This window comes from Phoenix dactylifera, chromosome 9, assembly GCF_051530095.1.
Source record: "Phoenix dactylifera cultivar Ajwa chromosome 9, Ajwa_hap1_PhDact_Kaust_v1.1, whole genome shotgun sequence".
NCBI classification, from domain to species: Eukaryota; Viridiplantae; Streptophyta; class Magnoliopsida; order Arecales; family Arecaceae; genus Phoenix; species Phoenix dactylifera.
In genome coordinates this window covers 30,915,333-30,929,152 of record NC_143198.1, presented here as the reverse complement: position 1 = coordinate 30,929,152, position 13,820 = coordinate 30,915,333, and the positions used below count along the sequence as shown (strand labels likewise).

At 38.9% G+C, this 13,820-nt stretch overlaps 2 protein-coding genes across 3 annotated transcripts; one reads left to right on the top strand and one right to left on the bottom strand.

Annotated features, from left to right (window-relative positions):
- Positions 1 to 892: 892 nt before the first annotated feature.
- Positions 893 to 7,302, bottom strand: LOC103708354 (vacuolar protein sorting-associated protein 25-like). The gene is made up of 7 exons (XM_017843106.5): positions 7,164 to 7,302; positions 4,092 to 4,195; positions 2,185 to 2,324; positions 1,879 to 1,932; positions 1,654 to 1,742; positions 1,489 to 1,564; positions 893 to 1,181 (listed from the first exon to the last, which is right to left on the bottom strand). The coding sequence occupies exons 2-7, from the start codon at positions 4,148 to 4,150 to the stop codon at positions 1,060 to 1,062; spliced, it is 540 nt and encodes a 179-aa protein (XP_017698595.4). The 5' UTR covers positions 4,151 to 4,195; positions 7,164 to 7,302; the 3' UTR covers positions 893 to 1,059.
- Positions 7,303 to 7,428: 126 nt separating this feature from the next.
- On the top strand, positions 7,429 to 12,267 carry LOC103708355 (uncharacterized). 2 transcript variants are annotated; one of them, XR_604287.6, is made up of 5 exons: positions 7,444 to 7,731; positions 9,764 to 10,082; positions 10,968 to 11,026; positions 11,469 to 11,578; positions 11,707 to 12,267. XR_604287.6 is itself a non-coding variant. In XM_008793244.5 (4 exons), the coding sequence occupies exons 1-4, from the start codon at positions 7,482 to 7,484 to the stop codon at positions 11,507 to 11,509; spliced, it is 669 nt and encodes a 222-aa protein (XP_008791466.4). In that variant the 5' UTR covers positions 7,429 to 7,481; the 3' UTR covers positions 11,510 to 12,267. The 2 variants fall into 2 exon arrangements, 1 of the variants encoding a protein (XP_008791466.4); XM_008793244.5 differs by having other exon boundaries at positions 7,429 to 7,731; positions 11,469 to 12,267.
- Positions 12,268 to 13,820: the final 1,553 nt, after the last annotated feature.

Genomic DNA, 13,820 nt, shown 5'->3' with positions numbered 1-13,820 from the left:
GTGGGTGATGATGTAATGATCATAATCAGACCTGAACGGTTTTCACCAGGAACCGTTAGGAAATTGCACGCCCGAAGTATGGATCCATACAAAATTCTGAAACGGGTTGGATCTAATGCATATGTGGTGGATATTCCAAGTGATTTTGGGATTAATCCAGTTTTTAATGTAGAAGACTTAGTTGCCTACCGAGGTCTGGCAACTATTCCTACCGACCCATTCAATGAGCCTGACACTGACCTCACATCCAACTTTGAGACCATATCTCCTGCTCCTGCCTTGCCTCCTGTACCTATTTCTCCACAGATCACAGACACAGTGGAACAGATTTTGAACGATCAGATTGTCAGTACACAGAATGATGGTTATCAGCGATATCTGGTCAGGTGGCATGGTCGACCTCCGTCAGATAATACTTGGATTAGCAGAGATGAGCTTCAACGACTTGCTTCAGACCTGTTGGAGCATTACCAGACATCCGTTTCACCAGAGGCGAACTCCTCTCAGCTGAGGGGAGTTGGTGGGGATACAGACCACCGTTTCCAGCATGTGTATAGGCGTCGCCGGCGTGTATAGCACTTTGGCTGCCCTAGTTTTATTTTCTTATGTATTTTTCGTTTATTTATTATGTATTTTCGTCCTTGTTAGTTGTTGACTTGTTATGACTGTATTTAGCTATGTTGTGGGGATCATGGGTAGTTATATGATGTTTTGTGGGAATCATGGGTAGTTACATAGGGGGGGCTATATATGAAACCCTCATGTCTATTGTTGTAGTCAAGATATTTTGGATTAAAAAAAAATCGTTGCTTTGACATCTGGTGGACTCCAGAACTCTCCTCTCCTCCTTTCCCTTTCTTATTTTCTCCTTTAAATCATCTGTCCCGCATCATTAAGCATCAATTAGAGAAACTTATATGCTGCTGACTAGTTGCTCATACACACTTTGTTCATCAGTCTCATATACAACACATAAAATATGAAGATATTTGAGGACTAGAAATTTGGTTGATAAATGGCAACAATTAGCCAGCTGCAGGGAAGCAAGAAATATAAAATTTAAGCAGAGAATTTCACTCCTTCGTCGTCTGCTGAAGTCCCCTTGAAGATTGCTGCTTTACCCTTCTGTTCCAGTAACCTCAGGGCACGCATCAGCACACCGCGATCAATCCCGGCAAGCTCTAGAAGCAAAGGAAGTAAATTGCATAGGAAAAAGTTGAGCGATAACCATTTCAGCAGAAGACAAATTATATGGTAACATTCGACAAGGTATAACCAGCTGGAATTCTTGAGGGATGCCAACTAGATTTAGATAAATGTAGAGTGACCAGAGAGTTACCAATAAGTGAATCCATAATAATCAAAACAGTCACTAAGCAAATAATTCTAGCAGGTGCATGCCATAAAAAGACCAAAAAAACATAAGTTCAACAATGTGCATAAATTACATCTAAAGGACAATCCAAGCATCGAGGGATTTGGGATTACCGGTCCCACGAGTTTCAATTCCTGATCGTATATCCTCAACAGTCATGACGCTGTCTTCAAATCCATTTTCTTTTACCTGATCAAATGCAGAAAGAAAACTGGAAATGATAAGCATATGCTGAACATCATTGTAAGGCATAGGAAATTGAATTAAAGTTAACTCACAAAGTTCAAAATATAAGCTGCCCAGTCTTGAATTCTTAGCCACAGAATAAGACATTTCGTGTGGCTTTTGTCCATCCATTCTGCATGACCTGCAAGAGTGTACAAGTTACGAAAAGCCATTTAGTTTCATTATGTTGTAATTATAATATGCTCTACCTTTTCTCAAACTATTTCACCAAACAAATGCACAATATATTTAACTTTCAAATAACAATCATGACAAACCTTCAGCAACCAGAGCATTTAGAAATACCTTTCTTGCCTCATGGCTGAGAGATCCTGCAAGCAGACCATGAAATTTCAGTTACACACTCATGCAAAAACTAAGAAACACCAGCAAATGACAGCTAGACAATCATATGTTTAATGCAGCATCTGACGCAAAAAAACTCAGCCGTTTCTCTCGCATACTAACAAGGCCCAACCAAAAAAATGTTTTAAAGAATCAATTTATCTCCCATAAATATTCCATGCTTCTGAACTGTTGATCTCAAATTACCAACACTCAGAAAAAATCATGTATTTACTTACTTTCAATGACTGGATTAGAAAATAGAGGGAAATCTTCTTCCAGTCCAATAACAAATATTTTTTGATTTCTACAGTAATCAAGTATTAGTTCCTTCCAGAGCTGCACTTGCTTCTCACGTGTTTCCTTTACTGGCTGCAAACTACAAGGACATATATAATGAAAGTTGCATGCATTAGGCCGGCTGCTGAAGTTGAAAAGGAACAAAATTCTCATGACAAGGACAACATCAACAATTGAACAAATATAAATAACATATAATGTTTCAGTAGTACAAAGGGCCAGCAATACCTACTTAAATTTGCATTAAACTAAAAAGTGGGAACTTATTTTCCTTAACATTGAGGAAGCTGCGGGGCAATTCTATCATATTAAAACAATCAATACATTTTTTATTAGGACTTGGTAATTTCCAGTAAAAACCCACCAACCTGCCCCAAATAGGAAGATCTGGTAGGGGTTTGCATACTCTGGTTGGGTTTAGGTTTTGCCGCCAAGGAATTGACAGGTTTAAGGGGTGGGTCTGGTTTAAAAATTTAAAGCAAGGTCCTGGGCTCCACATCCATTAGGCAATTAACTCAAATGGGGAAATACCCCGAAAATGAAGTCTAAAAGATCAAGAATATATACCGTATGACTATTATATATGTTACTAAACATATACTTTAAGCTACAAGCCTGATCCCACCTACCATCTGCTCTATGGAATAAAGAGTGCTTCATCGAAATTTAAGAACTATACAGCTAATACTTAGCTTGAAAACAACCATTCATGGTTTGGCGCCAAATTTTGGGCGATATGGAGCTTACCTTGTGGGAATAGAAACTTACCTTATTTGTTATCCAACCAAAGCTCAAGTACTAGAGGAGAAACCAAAGGTTTTGTTACACTGGAATAGCATCCAGACAAAGACAAAGATGCAAGATCTACTAATAGGTATTTATGGTGTACAAGTTATAAGGAAAAGAGCAAGAGCAGCACAAAATACCATAAAGATATCAGATAAGTTTAGAACAAGAAAAAGCTTGCTCAATAATAATTTGCGCAACTTTTGCTATGACAACTGACAACAGAATATAGGAATATATGGTAATATTATCTGATTCTGCTAAGGCAAAGTGGGTAATTTCTGCATTAAAGAGCAAAGATTTAAGATTGAGCATGGCGCTAATCTTTAAGAAAGTATTGAATGAAGAAACAGAGAAATGGGAAAAAAGAGAACACAGGCCAATTGATTCTAAGCCACAAGATCAAACTAGCAAGACAAACATGCCTACATCCAACAGCATGTGAATAATTTCAGGCCAAATAAGTAAGCCGGCATGGTAACACTTGCAAAAACTCACAGTAGAAAACTACAGCAAACTCATCTTTGATAATATATGAGTTGTAACTATAGCCAAATTTGGATGATTATCAGGACTTAATTCCAAAAGCTAAAGTTGTATAGATAAATTCTAAGATGGCCTAAATATAACACCATGCCTCAGGTTCAGACTTAGATTCTTATGCATGGTAATGAGGCCCTAGGTTTATATGCAGTAAATTAACCCACTAATGTCGTAAATTGAGCTATTATCTATTACTTACCAATAATTCATTTTTAGGTTTAGTGTAACCCTTATGGCAGTGTCCATTTATATACCATCCAGAAGAAACTTTGTAAAGAGACAAACAGAATTCAAGTTTTGAGAACTGATTCAATAAAAAGATGTTCATCTGTTGATTATTGATGTGCCAAGAAAGAAGAGAGGAAAAACATATCAGTTGGCTAGATCAAGATCATAAGAAAGAAAGATATTCATTCTTCTATCACGATTTAAAACACATTAGAAATTTCTTAAAAAGTTCCAAAAACAAGAGCTTTAGAAGGAGCCAGATTTAAAATGAAGAGGTTCAAAAGATTACGTGTAGTAGGGTGGATAATTGAAGAAGTGGGGCATCTTAAAGTCCCCTAATTTCTGCATCTTACCACTCTTTCACTTTCAAGCTCAGGATGTTCTACTTCACTTCTGCAATCAAAGCATTTACAAAATGTAACTTCCAAGAAGATTTGGTTATAGGATGGGAAAAAGAAAAGTTGCACCAAAGATTAAGAAAAAAGCATAAGAAATACATCAAAAAATGTAGAGAATAATTGACATATGCGACAATAAATGTTACAAAGTGAACGTGGTCCAAATTACTAAATTCAAGGATCCTGGTATCTTTTGAGAAGGTAAATAATACTATAAAAGTCATGATATTATAGCAATCAAAATTGGTGCTTTTTGAGAGATTTTAATTTTTTTTAACAATAAAAGCATACTTTCTTTTTACATAAAAATAGATATTATGTGTTCTACATTCTTTTATGACATACGCTATGTTTTTATTAGAGGTACTCCATTTGAATCTATAATACCAAAAATAGGTTGGGCTAATTAGTGTATAAAAGTAGTTTGTGAAGTGGACACAAGCTACATTCCCCATAAAAAGTCTCCAACATTAAGGCTTGAGACAAGGTAAAAGGAAGATTCATCAATCTCTTGAGAACAGAAAGGGGGGGGGGATCCCACAAAATTAATACACACAACTAAAACAAAACAAAGCACAACAAAGCGAAGAAAATTGGGAAAATGGAAGCTCAATCCATAAGAGTTACTGAGCTTGCGACAATCTTTCTTGCAAGTCGAAACGATGGGTGAAACCCTAGCACCAAGCCCCTTACTGATTTGAAAGGCCATAGGAGAGAGCTAGAGGCTTTGGCCTAAAAACCTAGACCAAGGGGTTCACAAGAGAACTACATGAAATATATATACAATCGCTTTGCGAACTTTATTCATGAAGCCTATTACTAGACTTAGGAGCTATTTGGACCCCTACAACTCAACCCATCTACATGTTGAGTTGCAACAATGGCCTGGCATGTGCATTTGGATGCCCGCAGCTTGACGGCTATAGGGCCGATGCAGCTTATGCCGAAAAAGCCTACAATTCATCCTTGAAGCCTACAAGTCATCTTTGCAGCCCTAATTATTGTGACACGAGTGGCAGAACTTCAGTTGCCTCGAGCATTCCCACTTCACTTCCACCCTAACTCATCTTTGCAGTCATCTTTGCTTGACGGCTCCACCCTCCCGTCCATTGCTCCCATTGCCTCTTTTTCTGCATCTCTTCCTACTCCTTCGCCCTCTCCTCCTCCACCGCGCTCACCACCTCCTCATCCACCTCCACATGCTTCCTTTCCCCAATCCTCCTTCAACCTCTCCGCAAGCTACTCCTATGTCTCCTCCTCCACCCCTTCCCCCCTCCACTGTCCCCCCCCTTGCACTTCCCTTGACTCTTCCCCCAACCCTCCTACTCCTTCCCCTCCTCCTTCATTGCCATCCTTGATGCTCCACCTCCTCCTTCCTTTCCCTGCCCCTCCTTCAACCTCTTTGCCCACCACTCCTTCCTCGCCTCCTCCTCCTCCTCCCCCTTTCCCCATCTATTACTCCTCCCGCCTCTTCCATCACCCCTCCCCTACTCTTTCCCCATCTCCTCCTTCACCACTACCAGCAGCCTTTCCACCTCCACTCCCCCTAGCCCCAGCTTCTCTACCCACCCCCTTCTTCTGTATCTCCATTGCTCCTCTCTCTCGTCCTCCAGCCCCTCCCCCTCAGTTTCCCCTCCCCTCCTTCAAACAATGGAGATTCAGCCTCGTATAACTCAACCGCATACAACTCAAGCTGCAGGGAACGTGAACTACAGTGCAACTTGCATTGAAAGGTTCCAAACAGACCTTATAACATGGTGCAATATATAGATGACATGGTCATTCTTTGTCCCTACATATCGACAAAGGATCTGCCACATTTATTTGAAGCAATATAGGGCCCAAAAGGTACGTGATGTAGAATATGGATGATGTTAGCTAGTTAGCCAAGTGAATAGGGAAAAAGTGTCATGATCATATCAAGCAAGTGGTACTGAGATCAAGGTTAAGAAGTAAAAAATGAGAAGGGGTTTTCCCAAAAAAAATCTTGGTGTGGAAAGCTATTTTTTGGATTTAGATAACCACTAGTACATACCCATCTACTACCTTTTGATAATGATTGCTTGTTGTACGACAAGAAGCAAATGCACAACTTATAGACCCTGGAGGAGTTGGGTTTGAGAAATCTAAGTTCGAGATGTTTTACATGGCTTTATAGAAAAAGTGATATTGGCGGTGAAAGTAAAAGACGAAAACCTCCAAAGGCATATTTTGCTCCTAAGTATAGCCTGCATAAAATAAATGGGATTTCAGCAATGTCAATTACAAGTTGGATTAAGCTATTTGGTAAGGAATTTGTATGGAGGTAAATATTAAGAGGATTACACATTTAATTGGTTAGTTGCACCTAAGAGGAGTGCTTTTAACCATTAGTTTAAATGAGGGGGCTGTTAGGATGTTGTAAGTTTTCCACACAAATGTTTCAGGACATTCTTCTCTCTTAAACGTATACTGTCACAAGTAGCATGTGTAATAAATTCAAAGCAGAGAAGTAGAGAATGACAATATGCTTCACAAATAACATAAGAGCTCATAAAGAATAACTTAAGCATAGTAGAATTCTTCAGATGTAGAGCGCGGCCTGTAAACAACATATGCGATACGGCATTTCCTAATTGAAATCAGCATCATGAAACCATTACATGGTTTTGGTTTTTCACATTCCAGTGAATTTAAGAACATTTGTCATATGATAAGACAAAAAAGCATAAAAGATACCAGATTTATGTGTAGAAAAAAGAATAACAGAACTAATTAAATACCAAATCCTTGGTAAAACAAGTAGAGATTTATATATTTGAGAATAAATCCATTGGATTTGGACATCGATGAGCCAACAAGCCGAAAAATCCTCGAAAATAAAATTGGGTTTTTTTTCTTCTGGTCTTGTGATGAAACCCTCCTCGAGGTCGCATGCAGGCACAGAGAAAGAAGGCCACCAGGGCGGGTGGGGGGAGGCTTACCTTGACGTCGCCGCGGCAGAAAGGTGGTGGAGTCTACGCAAGCCCGCCGGTGACTCGAGGCGCTGCGGCTGGCCGGTAGGCGGCTTGGATCGGGCCGACCGTGTCTAAAAGACGTAAGTTGATAGATAGACACCTATATTTTTACCGGTACACTCCTCTCGTTTCACAGTCCTGGATTAGAAGAACTTAATAAGGTGGGGCGTATTTTAAAAAAAGGTGAGTATCTGTACAAGTCGGCTGGTCCTCCCGACTTCTTCACAATATTTGAATAAAAATCCTCACCTAGGTGCCTCTTTAACATCTCTCCGGTGAGGTCCGATGGATCGATTCATGAGAGTCCAGATCGAATCGCCAGAAACCCTGGAAGAAAACGGAGCCGGCGGCGTGGAAGCGCCGGAGACCGTAGACGGCGGCGAAGAAGGGGCCGAAGGGAAGGAAGCGGCGGAGAATCCGACGCTGTTCATGGGAATGAAGGTCCGGAGAAGAGCCTCGATCCACAGGGATTGTAAGGGGGATTACATCGGCATCCCTTCCGATCCCTTTCTTTCCAAGATGTTGTCCAAGCAAGGTATTGTTCTGCTTCGGATCGGTAGAGATCTTCCCCCCTTCAAAAGAACTGTCATGTTTCTTGATTTCTGCTTCTAAATTTTGTTTCTAAAGATTTTGGTGATCAATTGATGGTAAAATTGCGTTATGGACCAGATTCCGCATGGATCCGTGTCAATGCACATAGTATGTGAAGAATCTTAATTTATGATAGGGTTCTGGCTTCACTAGTGGTGCTGGATTTGATATTGTCTATGTTATATAGTGCTATTTATGGTCTTTGATATCTGTTCTTATTGTTTGGGAGGGAAATTCGGGCTAAAGAGGTCAGTTTCCCTGGTTTTAGGTTTCGAGCTAATAGTCTTGGTACTCTGATGTGCAATGAGCTTGCTTGATTGGATTGTCGCAGTTTTGTGGACCTATGGTACTGAAATTAATCTGTAAGTGGCATGCAGTTCTATGGACCTTGTGATACTGCAATGGCCTCGTTTTAGGGAAGTTCCGGCACTTATGGTGCTCTTTCTTTTATCATGAGAAGGCATGCATTTTATTCTTCAAGAAATATCCTAGTAGAGCCAGAAGCTTCAGCAATTAGATTTTAAGAGTAGATTAATCAAACTTCTGCTAGGTAGGCAAGGATCATGAAACTTTGATGACAAATAGAAAAAAGCTCATTTTTTTGTGTTGATATGCAGATCTTAATACAATGTGGTTTACAAGGTCTTTAATGGCAAAGAATGAACCAGTTTCACAAGCACACCTTTTATATTTCTTGCTCTGAGGAAAAAAGGTCTTTTTACCTGTAGGTGGAAGCTGGCGGCAGTCGATGTGATTTTGGCAGGATATCAAATATGAAAACTTGAAGTTAAAGTTGTTGGTTTTGATCAGTGGATGAATACTTTGTAATATGAGCTAAACTATGTTCGTTTGTGAGCAATTTGTTTTAACATTTATGAGTTACTTCTTGTCAAATCTGTATATTTGCATGGAACTATTATCCTTATATTGAGATAATTATTTGACCTATGATGATGACTTAGAATCTCTCAAGTTTCTTCCATGTTCAGGGATCCAGTGACTCAGCTAACTCATGCTCATAACCATTCTCTTACATGAAAATGACTGATTTAGATCAGCATATCCCTTGACATTTTGTTTGCTACTGATAGATACTATTCATTTACTTCTGTCAGTGAACATCTTTATCTTCCATGATTGAGAAATTCTAAGTTGTTGTCTCAAATCCTGATGTGACATCTTACAAATTGTTTCAGCTCGTGATCACAGATGCCTTTAGTAATTTATTTGTTTATTTTTTCGTTGTGTCTTTTCTTTCTTGCAAATGTGCTGGGTGGATATTTGGGAAAGCAAGTAGCAAGGCAGTTATTGTCAGTTTTATATCACTCTTTATCTTTAAGTTTGAAATAATATTGGTTACTTTCTTGCCTTTATGAAAACGAATTATAGAAAATTATTGTATATGCTTGTGTCCTACAAGAAGCAAATAACCAAAGCAACTGTTTTTAATGGAGTGCACTTTGATGTCATCTGATTAAGCCTATTGTGAAAGTGCATTTCAATATCTTACATATAGCTGGGACAAGGGTTGATGGTCTGGGTTTTGTCAGTATCTGAAGAATATCAAAATAAGTTATCGCTGATATTTGATAGAGAAAAGCTTGCATCCTAAATGAAGATGTCAAAATTTCATAAAGCAACAATTGTTACTATGATCTCTTTCTGATGTTTCAACTTATCACTATTAGAGAAAAGGGGTTTAAACCTGGTGGAGAAGCAGATTAGTTATCTTCTGAAATTGACTGATGATCAGGAGCAAGCTTTTCTAAGGGAAACTCCATCTGTCTCAGACCAAGAATGTATTAAACTTATAAGATAACTTTCACTTAGCATGCATGTTTATGCTGCCTGGTAGTAACAGGCAGTGAATTGATTATCAGGGAGATAGGCGAGTATGTTGTAGTCCTCTGGTTGGCATTACCATCAGAAGCATACAATATCATCACTAATACCTGAAAATTTTCTCCACCATGCAGGTGACAACACAGTATTGTTTGCAGACACAGTTTTGAAGTTCACTGGATCAGGAAAGATGAAGAGACGCATATTGATAATTACAGATTTTGCTATCTATCTTGTTGATCCTGATGCTAATGTGTTAAAACGGCGGATAGCTCTTGCAGCTGTTGATAAGCTTTGCTTGAGTGAACTGAGTGATAATTTTCTTGCAATCATCATCCCGACTGAGTATGACTTAGTATTGGCCAGCACACGGAAAACAGAAATTGTTACTATGCTAGTTAAAGCTACCAGGAGCACATCTGAATATGAACTTGAGCTGTTTTGCTCCAACAGGTAAATGTGGCTAATGGCCTTAGTGCTTTTTCCCTTTCTTGCTTTTGGGATCACAATAAAAGCACCTAATTTGTCCTTTAGCAAGCATGTGTTTACCTTGTTACTTTGTCAACTTAAGAATCTCTTAAATTATCATTTAGATAGAGAACCTGAATAATCTCTGGCTTAATTTTTTCAGTTGAATTGCTTTATTAACTCAAAACTATTTTATCTTTATATGTCAACTCGTGTGATAATAAGACAGGAAAAGGTGCAGATCTACTGCCCTATCTCCAGCAGCAAAATTTAAAATTTCGATAGATGATCTGTGAGGGTGAGAGGACATACTGGAATTTATGCAAATCTCCATGTTGTTCAACCCTTGCACTATCACCGTCCAATTAGTCACTGCTTTTTGACTGCATATATGCAATCTTGCAAAAGAGCTAGCTCATTTGCTTCCTAACATCAATTCTTTGTTTGCTCTCATTGGACAAAGGAAAAAAAGCAAGTTCACTGCCTTATTGCAGCTCTGTTCGCACTCATTCACAAAAATTATATAAATGATCAGTAATAGTTTTCTGGAAATGTTACAACACTAGGAAAGACCAACTGGTTGAAATTCGAGCAATAGAGACACCTTATTGTAGTTCTTGTCTATGAAAAAGTTAAGGCCATATGCTTAGTTTTATGTTTAGTTAAACACAGAATAGCTGGGATATAGCCCATCTAATTTGTATTTTGTTGTTGTAAACATTGCATTTTATATCTCTACTGGACAAATTGACTGATATTTTAACTTATTGCATAGCTATTCAATTTCCTTCTCTTGTAATTTTATATCCTCATGAAGTTACTAAAACAAGGTGGTTTCTCTTGCACATAAATTGCTGGAAATTTATGCAGGTTTGAGTACCATGCTGCTGCTGACATGGTGAAAGAAGTTGAATTTGAGGAAGTAGATGGTAAGTGTCAGTTTTCCTTGCTTTAGTTACCGGTCATATGATGCTGGCCCTGCTGGCAGGATGCAGTTACATGCTGCACCTGTCCTTCAGTGTAAGCTCATTTTATGGGCAGGTTATCAGGCATCATACTTTTAAGCCTTTGTTGAATGATCTCAATCTACATTCATATGTAACTGTTTTCGAGAGATGCCTTTTCTTTTACCTCTAGCACATCAATGAGAAATTTATCATGGTGTGGATGTTGTGATTGGTTTCTGATAGATCATGAGTCCTGTCAGGGTCTGAACCGCTTTGATCTCTCTAGTTCTAAATACAGCTGCATTGTATTTTTATATTTTGGAGTAATCTCTGTATTTGTGGCTGTACCTCCCCACATCTACCCTTTCATGCATTTGGGTTCATAGATTGAAGTGTGCTTAATGTTTTCTATATCTTGTTGCAGGAGGTATTAGAACAAGGTTCACGAAGAAGGAAAGCAAATGAGATATTTGGGTATCTGGTTGGCATTATCGAAGTATACTTTGTAGAGCACAATCTCATTCATATTGAGAGGTGGTGATATTCACTGCTTCTTGAGTCTTTTTATTTTGCACAAAATATTATTTTTATTCTTTCGATACTTTTTTCTTCTCAGTGTTCTATCATTTATGTTAGGGCAATTTCTTCTCTCTAAAATTCAGGGCCTGGTGCTCGGTTAATGATATTGGGTGTATGTGCCATGTCATTTACATGTATCTATCACTTAACGGTCAGCACATCCGCTAATTGCATCTATTATTTGCACAAGAATGATGAAGAAGGCTCATCTTCCATTTCATCTGCTTTGACAATTTCATTTGTTATTTCAGCGAGGCGGCAATGCTTAACCTGTTTAAATCTATTTAATTTGATTCAACTTGTTGTGGATTGGGTTAGATTACATGTTTAATAAATTGGTGAGTTTCATATCTTGATTTTTAACTTGTTTAATAAATTAGTTTGGTGCATGTGTGTGCCAATAGTCCATTAGAACCTTGCAAAAGGAAGGTCCATCTGTTGTTGCTTATGGTCAATAGTCCATAACAACTTAGCGATATAGAATTTATAGCCCAAACTCTTTGAGATTGATGGACTCAAGTATTTGTCAAGATAATTGTAGCGGAAGTTTTGAATCTTATTCATGATGTATCTACTCATTAAAAAATAATACTTAGAAAGTTTGAAGAATTTTTATCTATGCATGACATGATTTAGGAGTTGAATTTATTATTTCGAAGATGTTGAGACTATAAAGTATACAGTCTTCTTATGGTATGCTGTATGTTACCGTACCAATCCAATACCGGTACGGATGGCTTACCGACTTTCAGTATGCAAAAAAATTTTGTACCATATCGATACTATAGTAGTGTGGCATCAGTATAGAGTCCGGTATCGGTACGGTGAACTTTGAGTCTTCTAAGTTTTACCATCAGCAGCTGCATTAGAGCTTATATCTGAGACTTTTTTTTTCTTTTTTAACCTCCAATCTCTAGCAAACTGCGAGCCAAAGGAGTGCTTTGCAATAGAGAATTGATTTATTGCTTTAGATCAATCTCTCTATTTCCCTCCCACTTCCCCCTCTTTTCTGGACAACAAGTCTGGGACTCTCTCTCTCTCTCTCTCTCTCTCTCTCTCTCTCTCTCTCTCTCTGTGTTCCCAAGTATGGTCAAAATTAATCAGGCCTAAGCCTGATAGCTTCGGGCATCGGGCTGAGCCTTGGGGTTTTTGAACCAAATGGGCTGCATGCATGATTGGGAGTGGGAGCCAAGAGTAGAAATGCCCAGCAGGGCAGCTATACAACACCCAACCCGCTCCACACAAATCAACCCCAATGGTTTCTGTTCCCCTTGATATGAACCTCGGTCCATTCCCTGTCGTTGAATCCTTCCAGACGTACGGCAAGCATCTCATGAAAAGGGTGTAGGGTTTACATCCACTCCCAATCCCCTCTTTCATCTTGCCCTTCTGCCCATGAGAGAGCGAGAGGGAGCAAGAACGCTTGTTTGCCAATCGTCAAGCTCCAAATCTTAGTCTCCAATCCGACCTCGGCCCCCTTGGCAAAAGTTCACACCCGTGGTGTGTGAGCCGCTATTGTATCAAAAAAAAAAAGAAAAAAAAAGTTTGACAAAGGCAAAGAAGCTGGAGGCTGCGGCGGCTTCGTCATTGTGGAGGATCAAGGCCGAGCAGGCTGCCCCATATTTGAATAGGTCTAAGTTACAGGTTGAGTCGGCCCTTTTGAGTTACATGGACCTGTTAGATACGTTGTCTTAGGTAAGGGAGAAGGAGCAGTCAGGCTGGGTTTGTCTTCGTAAGACAAAACAATATGCTTCATTTGAAGTTTTAGCATGGGTTTTCTTTCCAGAGAAAAAGGGAAAAACAAGAGTTCAACTTATGTACTTTACGCACTTTATTATAGATTTTTTGATATCCATAATCCGAATCACTGCCATGTTTCATCTTCATCATGCCAATGCCCACAGCTGGAAACCATCACAGATTATCATAGTCATCACACACTATTATAGCAACTCACTTCTCCCTCCTCGAGAAAAGAAAAGATGGACAATATTGATAGAATGATATCCTGCAATGACCATGGTAGCATCACCTCAAAACAACTATAATTTACATATAATAGCAGTAATTTAGCACAAATACTATTTGCATCCATAACAAAGCATAGCAACAAAAACCACAATAATTCTGATGATATACGTCTACTTAGAATCAGGGTTGAGGCAATTGCAACTGTGACAACATCCTAACCATGACT